General features: G+C 48.3%; 1 protein-coding gene across 2 annotated transcripts in view; it reads left to right on the forward strand.

The window, feature by feature from the left end:
- Window positions 1-9,263, forward strand: part of KCNN1 (potassium calcium-activated channel subfamily N member 1) — an 83,119-nt gene extending 73,856 nt beyond the window's left edge. The window contains exons 8-10 of one of the 2 annotated variants that reach the window (XM_083720509.1): window positions 2,650-2,719; window positions 4,147-4,495; window positions 4,670-6,861. In XM_083720509.1, coding sequence (XP_083576635.1) covers window positions 2,650-2,719; window positions 4,147-4,419 — 343 coding nt within the window. In that variant the 3' untranslated portion in view covers window positions 4,420-4,495; window positions 4,670-6,861. Of the gene's footprint in view, window positions 1-2,649; window positions 2,720-4,146 lie in introns of both variants that reach the window. The other variant, XM_083720510.1, reaches the window with a different exon arrangement.
- The last annotated feature ends 5,922 nt before the right edge of the window (window positions 9,264-15,185 follow it).

Below are 15,185 nucleotides of genomic sequence, written 5' to 3' on the forward strand. Positions count from 1 at the left end.
AAGATGAATTCGTATGTTGCTGTGCATAAGAGGGAGTCGCTGCAGTGCCCCCCCCCCCCCCGTTAGTGTGTGCTGGGTTTTCAGCTATCCTCATAACTTCGACCCACAATTAAACCACTCCGGGGTGGGAATCTGTGGGTTCTGGGGAGCAGAGAAGGCGGTGTCTGTCTGGCGGTGTGACCCCCCCCCTTCCTATCTCTCATGTTTATTTAAACCTGTGCTGTTGTTTTGTCTCTGTTCCCTCCCCCCTCCTCCACCCCGCCCCGCCCTTGCAGAGCCCAGAAGTAAGTTACTGTTCCGCCAGAACTTTTGTTTGACTGCATGGTTTGCCCGTCTTTGTCTCCACCCCTCCGGGAGGCCACAACGCCGACCCCATTCAGACACACACGCATGCCCAAATTACGCACGCATCCCAACCACGCTTCACCCCGGCCAGCCCTTGGCTAACCCAAATTTCTCTCCGTTTCGAAATGTGGACAGCGAGAGAGAGAGAGAGAGAGAGAAAAGAGAGAGAGAGTGAGAGTCAGAAATTTGGGGGTTCGTAGCATGCCAGTCCACTGCCAACTTGCAAGTGCCGTGTTTCTCTTCCCTCCCATCTATCTCTCGGCACAAGCTGTTTCCATCTTGCCTGTATCTCGCGACGTTGCTCTGATTTAGAGGCCAAGCAACGCGAGGGCTTTCTGGACCCATCCATAAGTGGGAGTGTCATTATGTCTCCATCTCCATCTCTGCCTGTATCGGGAAGTTTTCAATGTTTGACGTTTTACTAAGTTTCCATAAGTGCTGTCAGCAACCCACAGCGGCTGGGGGAACCCAGCCAGCTTGGCAGGGTAGAAATAATAAAATTATTATTATTGTTATTATTATTATTAAACTGCTCCCTTCAATGTCATCATTGCTCTGCCCATCACAGCCTGGCAGATCCCATCTGAATTATTATTATTATTCTGAAGGTAAACAGCATTTCCATGTACCCTGGCACTTGTCACGGTGTCCCGTTGCACCGGAAGCGGTTTAATTCTGCTTGCCATATGACCTGTCTGTGGGCAATCGCCAGTTCCCTTGGGGAAGATGACTGTCGAACCCCATAGTCGAATTTGACTGGACTTAACCACCCAAGGGTCCTTCACCTTTAGCTATTGCTATTAGTATTATTATAGCCCTCCCTTCCGCAGGCCACAACCATGTAAACTCAACATTTAAAAAACCACAATCAAAACCGCAACTGGTGTGTCGGGATAATGCAACACATTTTCCACATGTGACAAAAGCTGCGCAGTGAAGGTGCCTTGTAGATCTCTGTGGGGAGGGAGATACGCAGTGCAGGGGCCGCCACAGAGAAGGCAATCTTTCTCCCCAAACTGCCACCCCACCAAAAAAAAAAAAAAAGACTTCTGCAGGCAAGAGGGCCACCTCTGCTGTGTTTTCCGCTAGCAACAATCGCTATGCACTGTCTAGACAGTATTGCTAGTTGCTGGAAACCCACAGGAAGGGTGAGTTGGTTCTGTGTTTGAGTCCTGGTTGAGAGTCTCCCATAATGGGCATCTGGTTGGTCTCTGTGGTCTCCTTTGCCTCTTCTTCTGTTCTTAACACATGAGAGTCCTCAGTCTCTCAGATATTTGGGACCTGAGTCGTTTAAGGGCTGTAAACATAGCGTGAGCATCTTCAAATAACTCAGGGAATGTGAGATGATTCTCTCTCCCGCCCCACCCTTGCTTTCCCAATTTCCTGATAAGCCAGGCTGGGAAAAATCCATTGAATCCATCCTTCCGACTGCCACGGGAGTGTGCCAGTCAATAATCACACAGATCAAAGGTGGAGTTAACTCGTTATTAGCAAAAACACCATCTCCACATACTTGGCTGAGTTCCAGGCCTGATGAGGAGAGCATCTCATTTCCGGTGCTCTTCCTCCATAAAATTCAGTTGCCGAAACTGAAAGTCCCCACCCCCTCCTCTCCAGGGCTTTCCCCCCAAGCAATCAGAGACTGCTCCTGTCATCAGCCAACCTCTTCTCCACCCTTTTCATGCCTCTACTGGTTCTGGGAGACAAGAGGGGAGGAGACCTGGTTGCAGCACCTTCCCTGCCCTGATGCCTTCCGGATGCTTTAGAAGAGACATCCATCCAGTTTGCATTTTCATGCAAATATGACCTGATCCGTGCCCCAAAACCAATATGCGAGCCGAGAAGACAGCTCTCAGGGTGAATCAGATAATATTTTAAAGCAGCACCAAGTCCCTAAAAGTGGTAAGGGGCCTCTAAATTTTCTAGTGGGGTGAAAACCCAACAGGGTTTCTCAGAAGCTGAGTGGCTGACCTCCAAGGCTCAGCTGAGACAGGAAGGTCTTCTCCAGTCCCCCAAAAACCTAGAGGTGGAGGGTCACTCCATGCTGAGAGAGGGCTATTCTCTAAGCTGTCTCCACCCAAGCCAATGGTCTCGTGCCATTGGCTCCCTGCATGCCTGGGTGTGTGTGTGTTTGGATCCAGCAAGGCGGGATCTGGAATTGTGTGCATGTCTGTCTACGGTGATGGTGGGATCTCTTTCTCTCATCTCCTGTCTGTTCCACCTGCAGACCGCTGCTTCGTGCAACCCCAACCTCCTGCCCGCCTCCCCTCATCTTTAATTCCCGCTATCGTTTTTGCTTCCCAGGTTGAGGAGCGTGAAAATGGAACAGAGGAAGCTCAACGACCAGGCAAACACCCTGGTGGATTTGTCAAAGGTGAGCCACACCTGGGTGACGGAAACATTTTTGGGGGTCTCTGCTTGAAGTAATAACCTTGGGTTGGGGTAGAGGCTCAATTCCAGGGGTTGGCAAGGTTTACTCCATGATTTCTGTGATTTCCAGCATCTGCGTCTGCGCAGACACGATTTTTGGCATCTGCACATGCACAGAAGCAAGTCCCCGTGCCACTCTGTGCCGGTTTAGCCCAGCGGGCGGGGACTCGCCAAGCGGGCAGCTCAGTTCGGGGGCAGCTCGTGGGCTGGTTAAACGACCTTAGGTTGCTGACCCCTGTTCAATGCAATTCTTATCAAAGGTAAAAAGGTAAAGAGACACCTGACTATTAGGTCCAGTTGCGGACGACTCTGGGGTTGCTGCGCTCATCTTGCTCCATGGGCCAAGGGAGCCGGCATACAGCTTCCAGGTCATGTGGCCAGCATGACTAAGCCGCTTCTGGCGAACCGGAGCAGTGCATGGAAATGCTGTTTACCTTCCCACCGGAGTGGTACCTATTTATCTACTTGCACTTTGACGTGCTTTTGAAGTGCTAGGTTGGCAGGAGCAGGGACCGAGCAACGGGAGCTCACCCCATCGCAGGGATTCGAACCACCAACCTTCTGATCGGCAAATCCTAGGCTCTGTGGTTTAACCCACAGCGCCACCCGCGTCCCTATCTTATCAAAGGTAGCCAGCCCTTTATTCAGAATCATGAAGACTTGCTTTATTTATAAGGGGAGGTTGCAGCATCTGTTCTACAGGGGAAAGGTCCCAGGTTTAATCCCTGATATTGGAAGGGTCTGGGAATGTCCCGCTGCTTGAAACCCTGGAGAGCTGTTACCTGTCAGGGGAAATATTGAGCTGGATCAGTGGTTCCCAAAGTGGACAGAGGAAGGAAGGAAGGAAGGAAGGGAGGGAGGGAGGGAGGGAGGGAGGGAGGGAGGGGACGGGCTGGATGAGAGGCACCAGCTTCAGAGCACCCTAGCAAACCCTCAAGATAAGAAGGCTCATAGCCAGGGGGCAGAAGAGGTAACAGGGCTTAGTGAGCGGGGAGAGTGTGGCAGAGAGAGGGCCAGAACCAGAAGAAGAAGCAGAGGCTGGAGAGGAGGGAGGCCAAGAGGCAGAGATGATTCAGGTTGATGAAGAGTCCTGGTGGTCTCCCCCTCCTGCTGTGACCAGCTCCCCTCCCCCCCCCCCCGTCTCACAGAATGTGCAGAGAAATAAGTGGCTAGAGCAACCCATTCAGATGGGTGGCGTATTAATAATAATAATAATAATAATAATAATAATAATAATAATAATAATAAAAAAATTATTACTATAAACAAGCAGGCCCGGGGAGGTGGTAAGGAGGAGGTTTGGAGCCACCCCGCTCTCTTCCAGTGCAACAACCACCAACCCTTTCCCACTTTCCTCTCCCTTCTCGCCAGACGCAGAACGTCATGTACGACATGGTGTCAGAGCTGCAGGAGCGCAACGAGGACCTCGAGAAGCGCATCAGCGCCCTGGAGGGGAAGATCGACATGCTGGGCCTGACTCTGCATGCGCTCCCCAGCCTGGTCAGCCAAGCCATACGCCAGCAGCAGCGGGCCTTGCCCCGCACCTGCGGCACCTCCAACAGCTCCGAACGCTCCTGCTGGACTCCCACCCGCCGGCGGAAGTCTCCCTCCACTGCCCCTCACACATCCTCGGACAGCGGGTGATTCAGGGGGGCGGGCTCGCGCACCGGGGCCACCCATGGACTCATATATGGCCATTGTGTGGCCGATTCCCCTCTGAGCTTTTTTCTGGAAAGCCCTGTACACAGACCTCCCCAAGTCCGCTGAGATGGGCCCGTGCCGCGGAAAATTCGTCGGGCACAGGAAACGGATTCCAAACCCGGTTCCAATGTAACATTATGCAAAGCTGGGGATGTTTCTTTTGTTTGTTTGTATGAGGAGAGGGTGGGAGCAGGGCTTTTTCTTCCTCAGCCGGAATTCGCTGGAACTCAGTTCCGGCACCTCTCAGGCGGACGCCATTGCCATTCTAAGAGAACAAGGGAGGCGTTCACGGTGAGTGCTGGCACCTCTTTTCCTTGAAAAATAGCGCTGGGTGGGAGGGGAATCCCATGTAGAAATTGCGCAAATTCACAACAATCCCTTTAAAAAAAGAAAAAAATCCCTTCTCTCCCTTCCAACGTCAGCCATTTGGTCCCTAGCCATGCCCTCCACGGGAGTCATCTTGCACCATGGTCTCAACATTCAGCCTGGCAAGGGGTGAGACTAGATGGGCCTTTGGTTCCCTTCCAACAGTACGGTTCTATCGTCCTGTGATTCCAAGTGAGGACCTCTTAGGCGACAGTCTCCCACTCCACTCGCTCGTTTGCTTTTTCTCTTCCCAAACTGGAGAGAAATGCTGGCAAATGCCCATTTCTCATAAAACTATATATGGATTTAACATGTTTTGGAGCCATACATAAGTGCAATGGGGTCTGAGGCAGCTGGGACCAGTGCCACGTGTGTGGGGGTTTTTTTGCTCTCCTTCCAAATCCCATTCTGTCTCCTGGAAGAAAGAATAAGACCTGCTTTAAAGCAGGAGCAGAGACCTCATCCCGAGGGCCCCATTTGCTGCTGGGAGGGCTTCTGGGGGCCACATGCCACTGTTGGGTGAGGCCGGGGGGGGGAGTGGAAAGAGCAATTGATGCAAAGTTTACTTTTATGCAATTAGCTGGTTTCTACGCACACTACACCTGTCATCCAGACATGCAAGGGGCCTCATCAGAATTAAACACTCAAGCAAGGTGCAGAACGAGAACGAGGGGAGAGTTCCAGGGGCCAAATGGAGAGGCCTGTAGGGCCACATCCACCCCCTGGACCAGAGGTTCTCCACCCCCTGTTATAAAGAAATAAATATTGTGGGCTGTATCTAATGTTAATCCAGCTCAGAGTAAACTCGCTGAAATTAACGAGCGAGCCCATTCGCTTCAAGAGGTCTAGATAGTTGGAGCCAACCCAGGGGTGCCAGGGGTGCATTTGCCCCAGGCGCACAATTTTTGAGGGGTCACAAACGAGGCACCCCCATGCAGGCAGTGTGGCTTGGCCCAGCAGTCCTCTGTACCTGCCAAGGCTTGCGTCAGCTGGCTGGGCTCCCCACTGCGTGGGCAGGCAGGCGGCTCAATGTGACCCCGTTTGCTCAGGTGGGGTTTCAGTTGCGTGAGCCCCAGGCACCGGGCACTGGCAACTGCCACTACACCACTGAGATGACCCACCAAGTACCTATTGGCTAGTGCCCGTAACATCAATAGTGGCACACAATTCCTAATCCGATCCCCACAACCGCACAATAGCAGGTTTGTTAACAGCTTTTAAAGGGTTCTTTTATTATTACTTAATTTTTTTTTTTAAAAAAGTAAGATGATAGACACTGAAAAGGGGGGGGTAATGTCGGAGAGAGACAGAACATTCCACTTTCCCCCAACAATAGAGTGAATGGCTTCTGGGTTCGAAAAACCTGTAAAATCAAATAATAAGACTACAGGCCTCTCCTTACTCACCACAAGCAAGCTCACTGTCTCCTGTAAGATCCTATAAAATCCGTGGCACGCAACACACCAAAGGGAGCTTTTACTGATGCAATTCCAAGTGGAATCTAAAGGGGGTGACAGCAGCGCTTTGCACATGGGCAGTTGAAGCGATGTTACATTGGAAATCAGCCCGTCTGAACTGGGAGAAGTCATGTCTCCTGTCTCCAATACAAGGTCATTGGGCGGAAAGCAGTGGCTCTGGTGTCCTCCTGCCTTTGTGACTCAGTGGACGCACAACATGTTTCTGGGGTCTTCCAAACATGGACTCTCCTCCTCTTTTGTAATCTAACCGCCCTGTTTCCTCTCATACGCACACAAACACATTCCTCCTGCTTTCGTTTCGAAGACTTCCGGTTTGATCTCTTAAAACACTGTGCTTCTTTCTAGCTCTTGAATTGGTCAATTGATCGATCAATCGTGAGTGTGTGTGTGTGTGTGTGTGTGTTTTGTGGGGAGGGTGGGGAGAGGCTGAAATTTGCTGGGTGGGGGGAGGATTGCAACCCAACCTATTTTATAAGAATTAGGAAAGCGCGGAGGATGATCGAAGTTTTGTTTTTCTATTAAAGGTTCTCTTGATTTCAAATTGGGATTGGTTTTTAAGGATAGCTTTAAGAACATAGAATCATAGGGGAAATGTAGAGCTGGAAGGGACCACGAGGGTCATCTAGTCCAACCCCCTGCAATGCAGGAAACCGGCCCAACCTGGGATTCGAACCCACAACCCTGAGATTAAGAGTCTGCTGCTGAGCTACCTGGAGAACATACGACAAGACTTCCTGGCGTGGGGCAAGGCACACCCATATCAGTCTTCTCATGTCCCCTGGTGGGATTTGGGGAGGCCCACAAAAGTGATAAACCTCCCCTTTTATCTCAAGGTAGACCCTATCTGGATGAAGAGGCTCCACTCAGCTGGCAACCATTGCAAGGCTTTTCCTGCTCTGTGATATTGCGCACTCCCCTTTTTTGAAAGACGAGTCCTGCAGGATCAGACCAAAGAGCCCTTTGCTCTGGAATCATAAAATCACAGAATGGTAGAGTTGGAAGGGACCACGAAGGTCATCTAATCCAGCCCCCCGGCAATGCAGGAATCTCAGCCAAAGCATCCATGACAGATGGCCATCCAACATCTGATTAAAAACCTTCAAATAAAGAGAGTCCACAAGGGAGTCCAGTCCACTGTCAAACAGCTCTGACTGTCAGAAAGTTCTTCCAGGTGTTTAGTCAGAATCTCTTGAAGCCATGGGTTCGAGTCCTACCCTCTGGAGCAGGATAATCAAGCTTGTTCCCTCTTCCATGTGACAGCCTTGAAGATATTTGAAGATGGCTCTCAGTCTTCTCTTTTCCAGGGTAAACATACCCAGATCCTTCAACCGTTCCTCATCAGGCTTGGCTTCTAGAATCCTGTCTTCCAAAGTAGCCTCAGGGGGAATGAAGGCAGAAGTCCTCCCTTCCTGTTGTCCTCAACTCATTCTAGCATCAGTGGTAGACTACTTATAAACAGGGAGTAGTGGCGGGCTTGGGGTCTCAAATTTCAGTTGTGCCCCTTGTGACACCAAGGTTCAGGGGCTCCCACACACAGACACACCCCTCTCGCTTTTTTTTCTACATCATAGTTGCAGCAGCCCCTGTTATTCTTTGTCATGGGCTAACACAGTGACCCACTTGGAAACGAAGACTGGAGATTTCCATGTTTTTAAGTATCTTTTGGAAAGAGCTTTTGCCAACCTAAACCACATGGGCCATTTTCTGCCCCAGTGCGAGTCCTGGAAAAGAACGATCCAGCCTTATAGGCTTCTCCCATCCGGGAAAGGTTCGTAGCTCAGTGGCAAATCACCCGTTTGGCATGGCAGAAGTTTTCAGGCTCAATACCTGGTGGTAGGAGTGAAAGAGACAATCCCTAGCTAGATGGACCTGTGCCATAACAGCTTCCTGGGTTCATTTGAAGAGCGGGCAGAGCTCAGCACATCATGGCTAGTACCTGTAACATCACCAACCCACCATTGATCTCCAGAGCATTTTTGCCGCTGGTGGAAAAGGGGGCAAAGGTGTGCAATGAACAACCGTTAATATAACCGGTGATGGTTATTATTATTATTATTATTATTATTATTATTATTATACCCTGCACATCTGGCTGGGTTTCCCCAGCCACTCTGGCCGGCTTGCAGCACAATCTAAAAACATCAAGCATTAGAAACCTCCCGATACAGGGCTGCCTTCAGACATCTTCTAAAAGTTGTGTAGCTCTTTTATCTCCTTGGCATCTGAAGGGAGGGCGTTCCACAGGGAGGGCGCCACTACCAAGAAGGCCCTGCGCCAGGCTAATAATGAAATGAGAGGGAGAACGCAGCAACAAGCAGGTGACGTCCATTAGGAGCAACTGCCGCAGAGGCACAGCAAAGCCCACCTGCTGCCCTCTGTGCAAGGAGCTAGAACGCCACTAGGACCGAGAGGCACTCTTGTCTGAAGCTGTAGCCACTCAGACAGTGCAGACCGTGCTTGAGCTGGATGCAACAAGGGCATCTCTGAATAAGCCAGTTTCCGAGGTTCCTATTGCACAAGAACACCTTTGAGAACAGAAGCCACAGCTTTTCGTCAAGGCTGAAGGTGCACAACTTTTGTCCAGAGCAGTGCAGTCCGTAAGAACATGAGAAGAGCCTGTTGGATCAGGGCCCATTTATTAAAAAAACACACATTTTTTAAATTAACTTTTCAAATTTTACAAATTCTTTTACACAACCGTCAGAATACATCTCATCTCCGTTGACTTCCCACCCAACCATCAAGCATACGTTTTAACACAACCGTGATGTTTTTTTGCAAATATTCCACAAAACATTGCCATTCTTCAAGAAGTGTTTTTTTCGTTCTGTTCTTTAATTCTCACGGTTCGTCTAACTATCTCAGCATATCCCGTCTTCATAAGCCATTTTTTTTACAATAATATTTATTAATTTTCATCAATAGACATAACAAAAAAGAAAATATACAACAACACAATAGAAAGGTGAAAAAGAAGAAGAAAAAATAACACACTTAAAATACCTAAATAGAAAAAAAAGAAACTCAATTAATTAATTAGAATCCATTTTCATAAACATTTTGGTTGACTTCCTCTAATCTCCTCCATCTGAATTTCCTCTTAATTTGAATGTAGCAGTTTCCAATATCATTATTTCATAAAACAATATTACAGTCGTATTCCAATTTCTTTACCTTTCTTATAATACATTTTCTTATTTATATATTTAAGTCTAATTTAATCCTAGGCCTGATTGGTTCTTTCAAGTGGTTATATATCTTTAATATTAGAATATTTGTTCAAATAGTCTTTAAATTTCTTCCAGTCTTCTTGGTAGTCCTCTTCTTTCTGGTCGCGGATTCTCCCGGTGAGATCAGCCAGCTCCATAAATTCCATCATCTTCATCTGCCATTCTTCCACCGTTGGTAATTCTTGTGTTTTCCATTTTCTGGCTAGTAAAATCCTAGCAGCTGTTGTGGCATACAAAAATACTTTCACATCTTTTTTGGGCAATTCAGTACCTACTATCCCAAGGATAGTAAGCCATAAGCCATTCTTCAAGAAAAGGGGAAAGTTGACAGCTATGGAGAGAGAGGGAGAGAGAGAGACCATGGAAAGCTGTTTTGGTTATTAAGGGCTACCAACTTCTTCTTCCTCTTCTTCTCCTTCCTTTTCTTCTCCTCCTCCTCAGTGCTTTTTTCTGGGGGGTACGCAAGGGTACACATACCACTAAACATTTTGTGAATCCGCGTTTGGCCTCATTGAGGGGCAGTATTTCAATCTGAGTAGGAAAATGAGAGTACCCCTAAACATTTTTTAGAAAAAAGCACCGATTATTATTATTATTATTAATTATTAAATTTGTATACTGCCCTATACCTGCAGGTCTCAGTGCAGTTACAACATAAAACCACAAAATAATAAATCATATGAAATGCCGCCCCATCCAGACTTTTACAGAATTTAGCATTTAACACTGTGGTTTAGTTCATAGGGCTATTCTTAGATACGTCAAGGAGATTTTCCTTCACATTTTTATTCTTTCCTGCAAAGGGTGTTGCAAAACAGTTCTTTTGAAAGCTGGGTGTAGCATGGTGGCAAAAAAGGAATCAGTTGCCTGAGTGGCCCCTGTTTTCTCCCTGCTCTGCTATGCATTCAGCTCCTCTGCAATTCGGAACTGGGACCAATGCGTCTTTAAGCTCAGCCCCAGTTTATTTGCAACCCTTCCACGAGACATTGCAGAGGAGGTGCAAATGCCGTTGCACTGAGATGGTTTTTCGTGCGGCGCTTTTCTAGTGTGCTCAGACTGCACCTGGGTTTCAGTAAGAGGAGAATCACCCCCCCCCCCAAAAAAAGAGCAGCACACAATTGCATCAGGAGTGCTTTATTGTAGTGTTTCACGGTCAGTGTGCATGGAGAAGGGAGGGATGAACCGGGCAGGAAAGAACCAGACGTGGTTGCAAGCAAGGCACGCACAGAAACTCTGGAAATAGCAAAGGAGGGACGTTCCAGGCCTGTTCCACTTTGGAAACGAGGCCAGATCATCTGGGACTCCAAAATCTGAGGCAAATGCCAAGGGAGCATCTGTAAGATGAGCCAGAGATCAGAAAAGCCTCACAATTGAATCTTAGCCATGCCGACTGAGAAGCTTGTCCTACTGAATTTGGTGGGGCTAACTTCTAGGTCAATGGGGCTTAGGGTGGCTGTCTCATCTGCTACCCTTTCCAGAGGTGTTGAACTACAATTCCCATCATCTCTGGCGCCTGATGCGAGCCATGATCTTCTACAACACCTAGAAAGGAGCCACATTGGCAAGCCATGCGCTCTCAGCCTGTTTCCCCTGAGCATAATATGGGAGTGATAGCACCAGCCTACCTTGCAGGACCAGTGTAATGATTAGAACAAGAGAATATGTGTGATGAAGCACTTTCATCGTCATTGTCATTGTGTGTGTGTTGGGGGTGGGGTTGTCTCTGTCTTTTATATTTCATGTATGCAATTTTGGGGGACGCCTTTTTAAGGGCTCAGCTGTGGGGATATGGATACTTTTGTATTAGGCAGACAATTAAATAAAACGTTTGAAAGATAAATGGATAAAAGGGTTGGTCATTTATTTAGGATGCAAACTTTCCATTCATTTCTCTTGTTTGCTCGTAGAGCGTTCCCCGGTCTTGCTTTCAGTTAAGGCGAGTTTCAGCAAAACTCAGAGCAAGGGTGGACTTCGCCAATTTTTCAAAATATAGCACTCTAGGTAAAGGTAAAGGGACCCTTGACCATTAGGTCCAGTCGTGGCCGACTCTGGGGTTGCGGCGCTCATCTCGCTTTATTGGCCGAGGGAGCCGGCGTACAGCTTCCGGGTCATGTGGCCAGCATGACTAAGCCGCTTCTGGCGAACCAGAGCAGCGCACGGAAACGCCGTTTACCTTCCCACCGGAGCGGTACCTATTTATCTACTTGCACTTTGACGTGCTTTCGAACTGCTAGGTTGGCAAGAGCAGGGACTGAGCAATGGGAGCTCACCCCGTCGTGGGGATTCGAACCGCCAACCTTCTGATTGGCAAGTCCTAGGCTTTGTGGTTTAACCCACAGCACCACCCGCGTCCCTATAGCACCCTAAAGGTAAAGGTAAAGGTACCCCTGCCCGTACGGGCCAGTCTTGCCAGACTCTGGGGTTGTGCGCCCATCTCACTCAAGAGGCCAGGGGCCAGCGCTGTCCGGAGACACTTCCGGGTCACGTGGCCAGCGTGACATCGCTGCTCTGGCGAGCCAGAGCCGCACACGGGAACGCCGTTTACCTTCCCTCTGGTAAGCGGTCCCTATTTATCTACTTGCACCTGGAGGTGCTTTCGAACTGCTAGGTTGGCAGGCGCTGGGACCGAGCAGTGGGAGCGCACCCCGCCGCAGGGATTCGAACCCCCCGACCTTTCGATCGGCAAGTCCTAGGCGCTGAGGCTTTAACCCACAGTGCCACCTGCGCTTTAACCCACAGCGCCACCTGCGTATAGCACCCTATGCTAGCCCAAAATTTGGTGAGCCCCAATGGATCTTCTCAATTATAGATCTTCTCAGTTTTATGACCCTCGTGGTCCCTTCCGACTCTATAAAATTCTATGATCCTATGATCAGATCGTCAACTATTGTTCCTCTGCCTAAAAAATCCACAATCAGTAGTCTGAACGACTACAGACCAGTTGCACTGACTCCAATCATCATGAAGTGTTTTGAGAAACTGGTGCGCCGTCACATTATTTCCTGTCTTCCATCAACTTTTGACAACTACCAGTTTGCATACAGGGCAAATAGATCCACGGAAGACGCTATCACTACCACTCTCCATGCTGCTCTGTTCCATCTGGAGCAGCCGGGGAGTTATGTGAGGCTGCTGTTTGTGGATTTTAGCTCTGCTTTTAACACTATCCTCCCCCATAGACTGGTGTCCAAGCTAGAGGCGATTGGACTCTCCAACTCCACCTGTCTCTGGGTTTTGGACTTTTTGTCAGAACGTTCTCAGAGGGTTAGAGTAGGGTCACATATGTCCACAGCCCTTAGCCTTAACACCGGCTCACCACAGGGTTGTGTGTTGAGTCCCCTGCTCTATACTCTCTATACGTATGATTGTACAGCCATTTATTCCAGCAACAAAATCATCAAGTTTGCTGATGACACTACGGTGGTGGGGCTCATTTCAGGAGGGGATGAGTCTGCCTATCGGGACGAGGTGGAGCGGCTTTGTGCTTGGTGTGGAGAGAACAATCTGGCTCTTAATACGACTAAGACCAAGGAATTGGTGGTGGATTACAGGGAAAAAAAGGCGGACATTCAGCCCTTGTATATCAACGGGGAACGGGTGGAGAGGGTGGCGGAATTCAGGTTTTTGGGAGTGACTATCGATCAGGGCATGACTTGGAGCGCAAATACCACTGCTCTGGTGAAGAAGGCCCAGCAGAGAATTTATTTCCTCAGACTTTTAAAGAAGAACAATCTGAGTGAGAGACTGCTGGTGTCCTTCTACCGAGGCTCCATAGAGAGCATTCTCACATACTGTATTTGTGCCTGGTTCTCCAGCTGTACAGCTAGGAAGAGGAAGGTGCTCCAGAAGGTCATAACCACAGCCCAAAGGATTATTGGTCATCCCCTCCCATCTTTGGAAGAACTGTACGGTTCCCGTTGTCTTAGGAAAGCAAACAATATCCTGCAGGATGCATCTCACCCGGGACACAGTCTGTTTGTACTACTGCCTTCTGGCAGGAGATACAGAAACATCAAGTCAAGGACAAATAGACTGAAAAATAGTTTCTATCCAAGAGCTGTGGCCTTCTTAAATGCAGTAACTCGATAGTGTGACCTGGGAGTTTGATGGGTGTGGGTGTGGGTGTGGCTGGAATGTGGTTTGTTTGGTTGTTGTTGTTGTGTTGCTTTTGTTGTTTTTAAGGGATGGCATCCAATTTCGTTGCACTTGTGCAATGTTGCACTTGTGTAATGACAATAAAGAATCTATCTATCTATCTATCTATCAGATGATCCTTGGGATCCTTCCAACTTCTATGAGACTATTATTCCAGACTCTGCCATTCCCAAACCCAACCACACCTGGAGGGCACCTGCCTGATGCAGGCTGCTATACAGATGGTAATGTGTATGATTTTGCTCTACTTCCAGACATGGTTAAGCCAAATAAGAGTGGCATTTCGCGTTAACTACTTAATTCGTTCCGGAGGTCCGTACTTAACCTGAAACTGTTCTTAACCTGAAGCACCACTTTAGCTAATGGGGCCTCCTGCTGCCACCGTGCCGCCGGAGCACGATTTCTGTTCTCATCCTGAAGCAAAGTTCTTAACCTGAAGCACTATTTCTGGGTTAGCGGAGTCTGTTAACTTAAGCGTAGGTAACCTGAGGTACCGCTGTAGTGGCCGTTTTGATGAACGGGATCTTAGAGGTCTCTCCAGACATTCTCCCCACCCTTGGGGCCTATTGTGGGAATTCCTCCAAACTCACAGAGAGGGGCAACCAGGGAAAGGATGCTGTAGAATTTAATCCTCCAGGTCTGTAGGTCTCCATCCAGGCTGGTATGTTGGAAAGGCTTGAGAAGCTACCAGCCTTTCTCTTTTCTGCCATCTTGTGGTCTAACCATATCAGAACAGCCTTTTCTTCTAGACGAGAGGTTCCCAAAGTTATTTGGCCAACCGCCACCTTTTCAGAAAAAAAAATACTCAGCGCAACTCCCCCCCCCCCCAATCTACCTTCTTTACTAGAACAAGCAGAAAGATGCGGCGACAAATTTGCATTCTTTTACGCATCTACATTTCTACCTACGTCCTGAAACATAGTAAAGAAAGACCTTGAAGCTTGAAATTGTGAGGAGAGGCAGGGCTGCGATGTGGAGATATGCTTCAGAAATCCAGACCATGGGGAGCCCCGAAAAATTAATAATTATAATTTGGACTATAATTTGGTCTTTTTTATTTTAGTTTTTTATTTTAATTGGAGTACAGTGGTACCTCCAGATGCAAACGGGATCTGTTCTGGAGCCCCATTTGCATCCTGAATGGAACATCTGTGCATGCGCGGGTCACGTTTTGGCGCTTCTGCACATGTGTGTGACATCATTCTGAGCATTTGCGCATGCGCGAGTGGCGAAACCTGGAAGTAACATGCTCTGTTACTTCCGGGTTGCCGCGGAGCACAACCCGAAAGCGCTCAACCCGAAGCACATTCTACCTGAGGTATGACTGTATTATGATTGGATATATTAATTGGATGTTTTTTATTGAAAAATCAATAAAAATATTTTTTAAAAAAGAAGCTTGAAATTAAAAATCAACCCTGATAACATTCACATTGCACGCAAAAATTAGGATAGCAAAGGATCACTTTAAAATGAACTC

The sequence above is a fragment of the Podarcis gaigeae genome (genome assembly GCF_964106915.1).
Source record: "Podarcis gaigeae genome assembly, chromosome: 18".
NCBI classification, from domain to species: Eukaryota; Metazoa; Chordata; class Lepidosauria; order Squamata; family Lacertidae; genus Podarcis; species Podarcis gaigeae.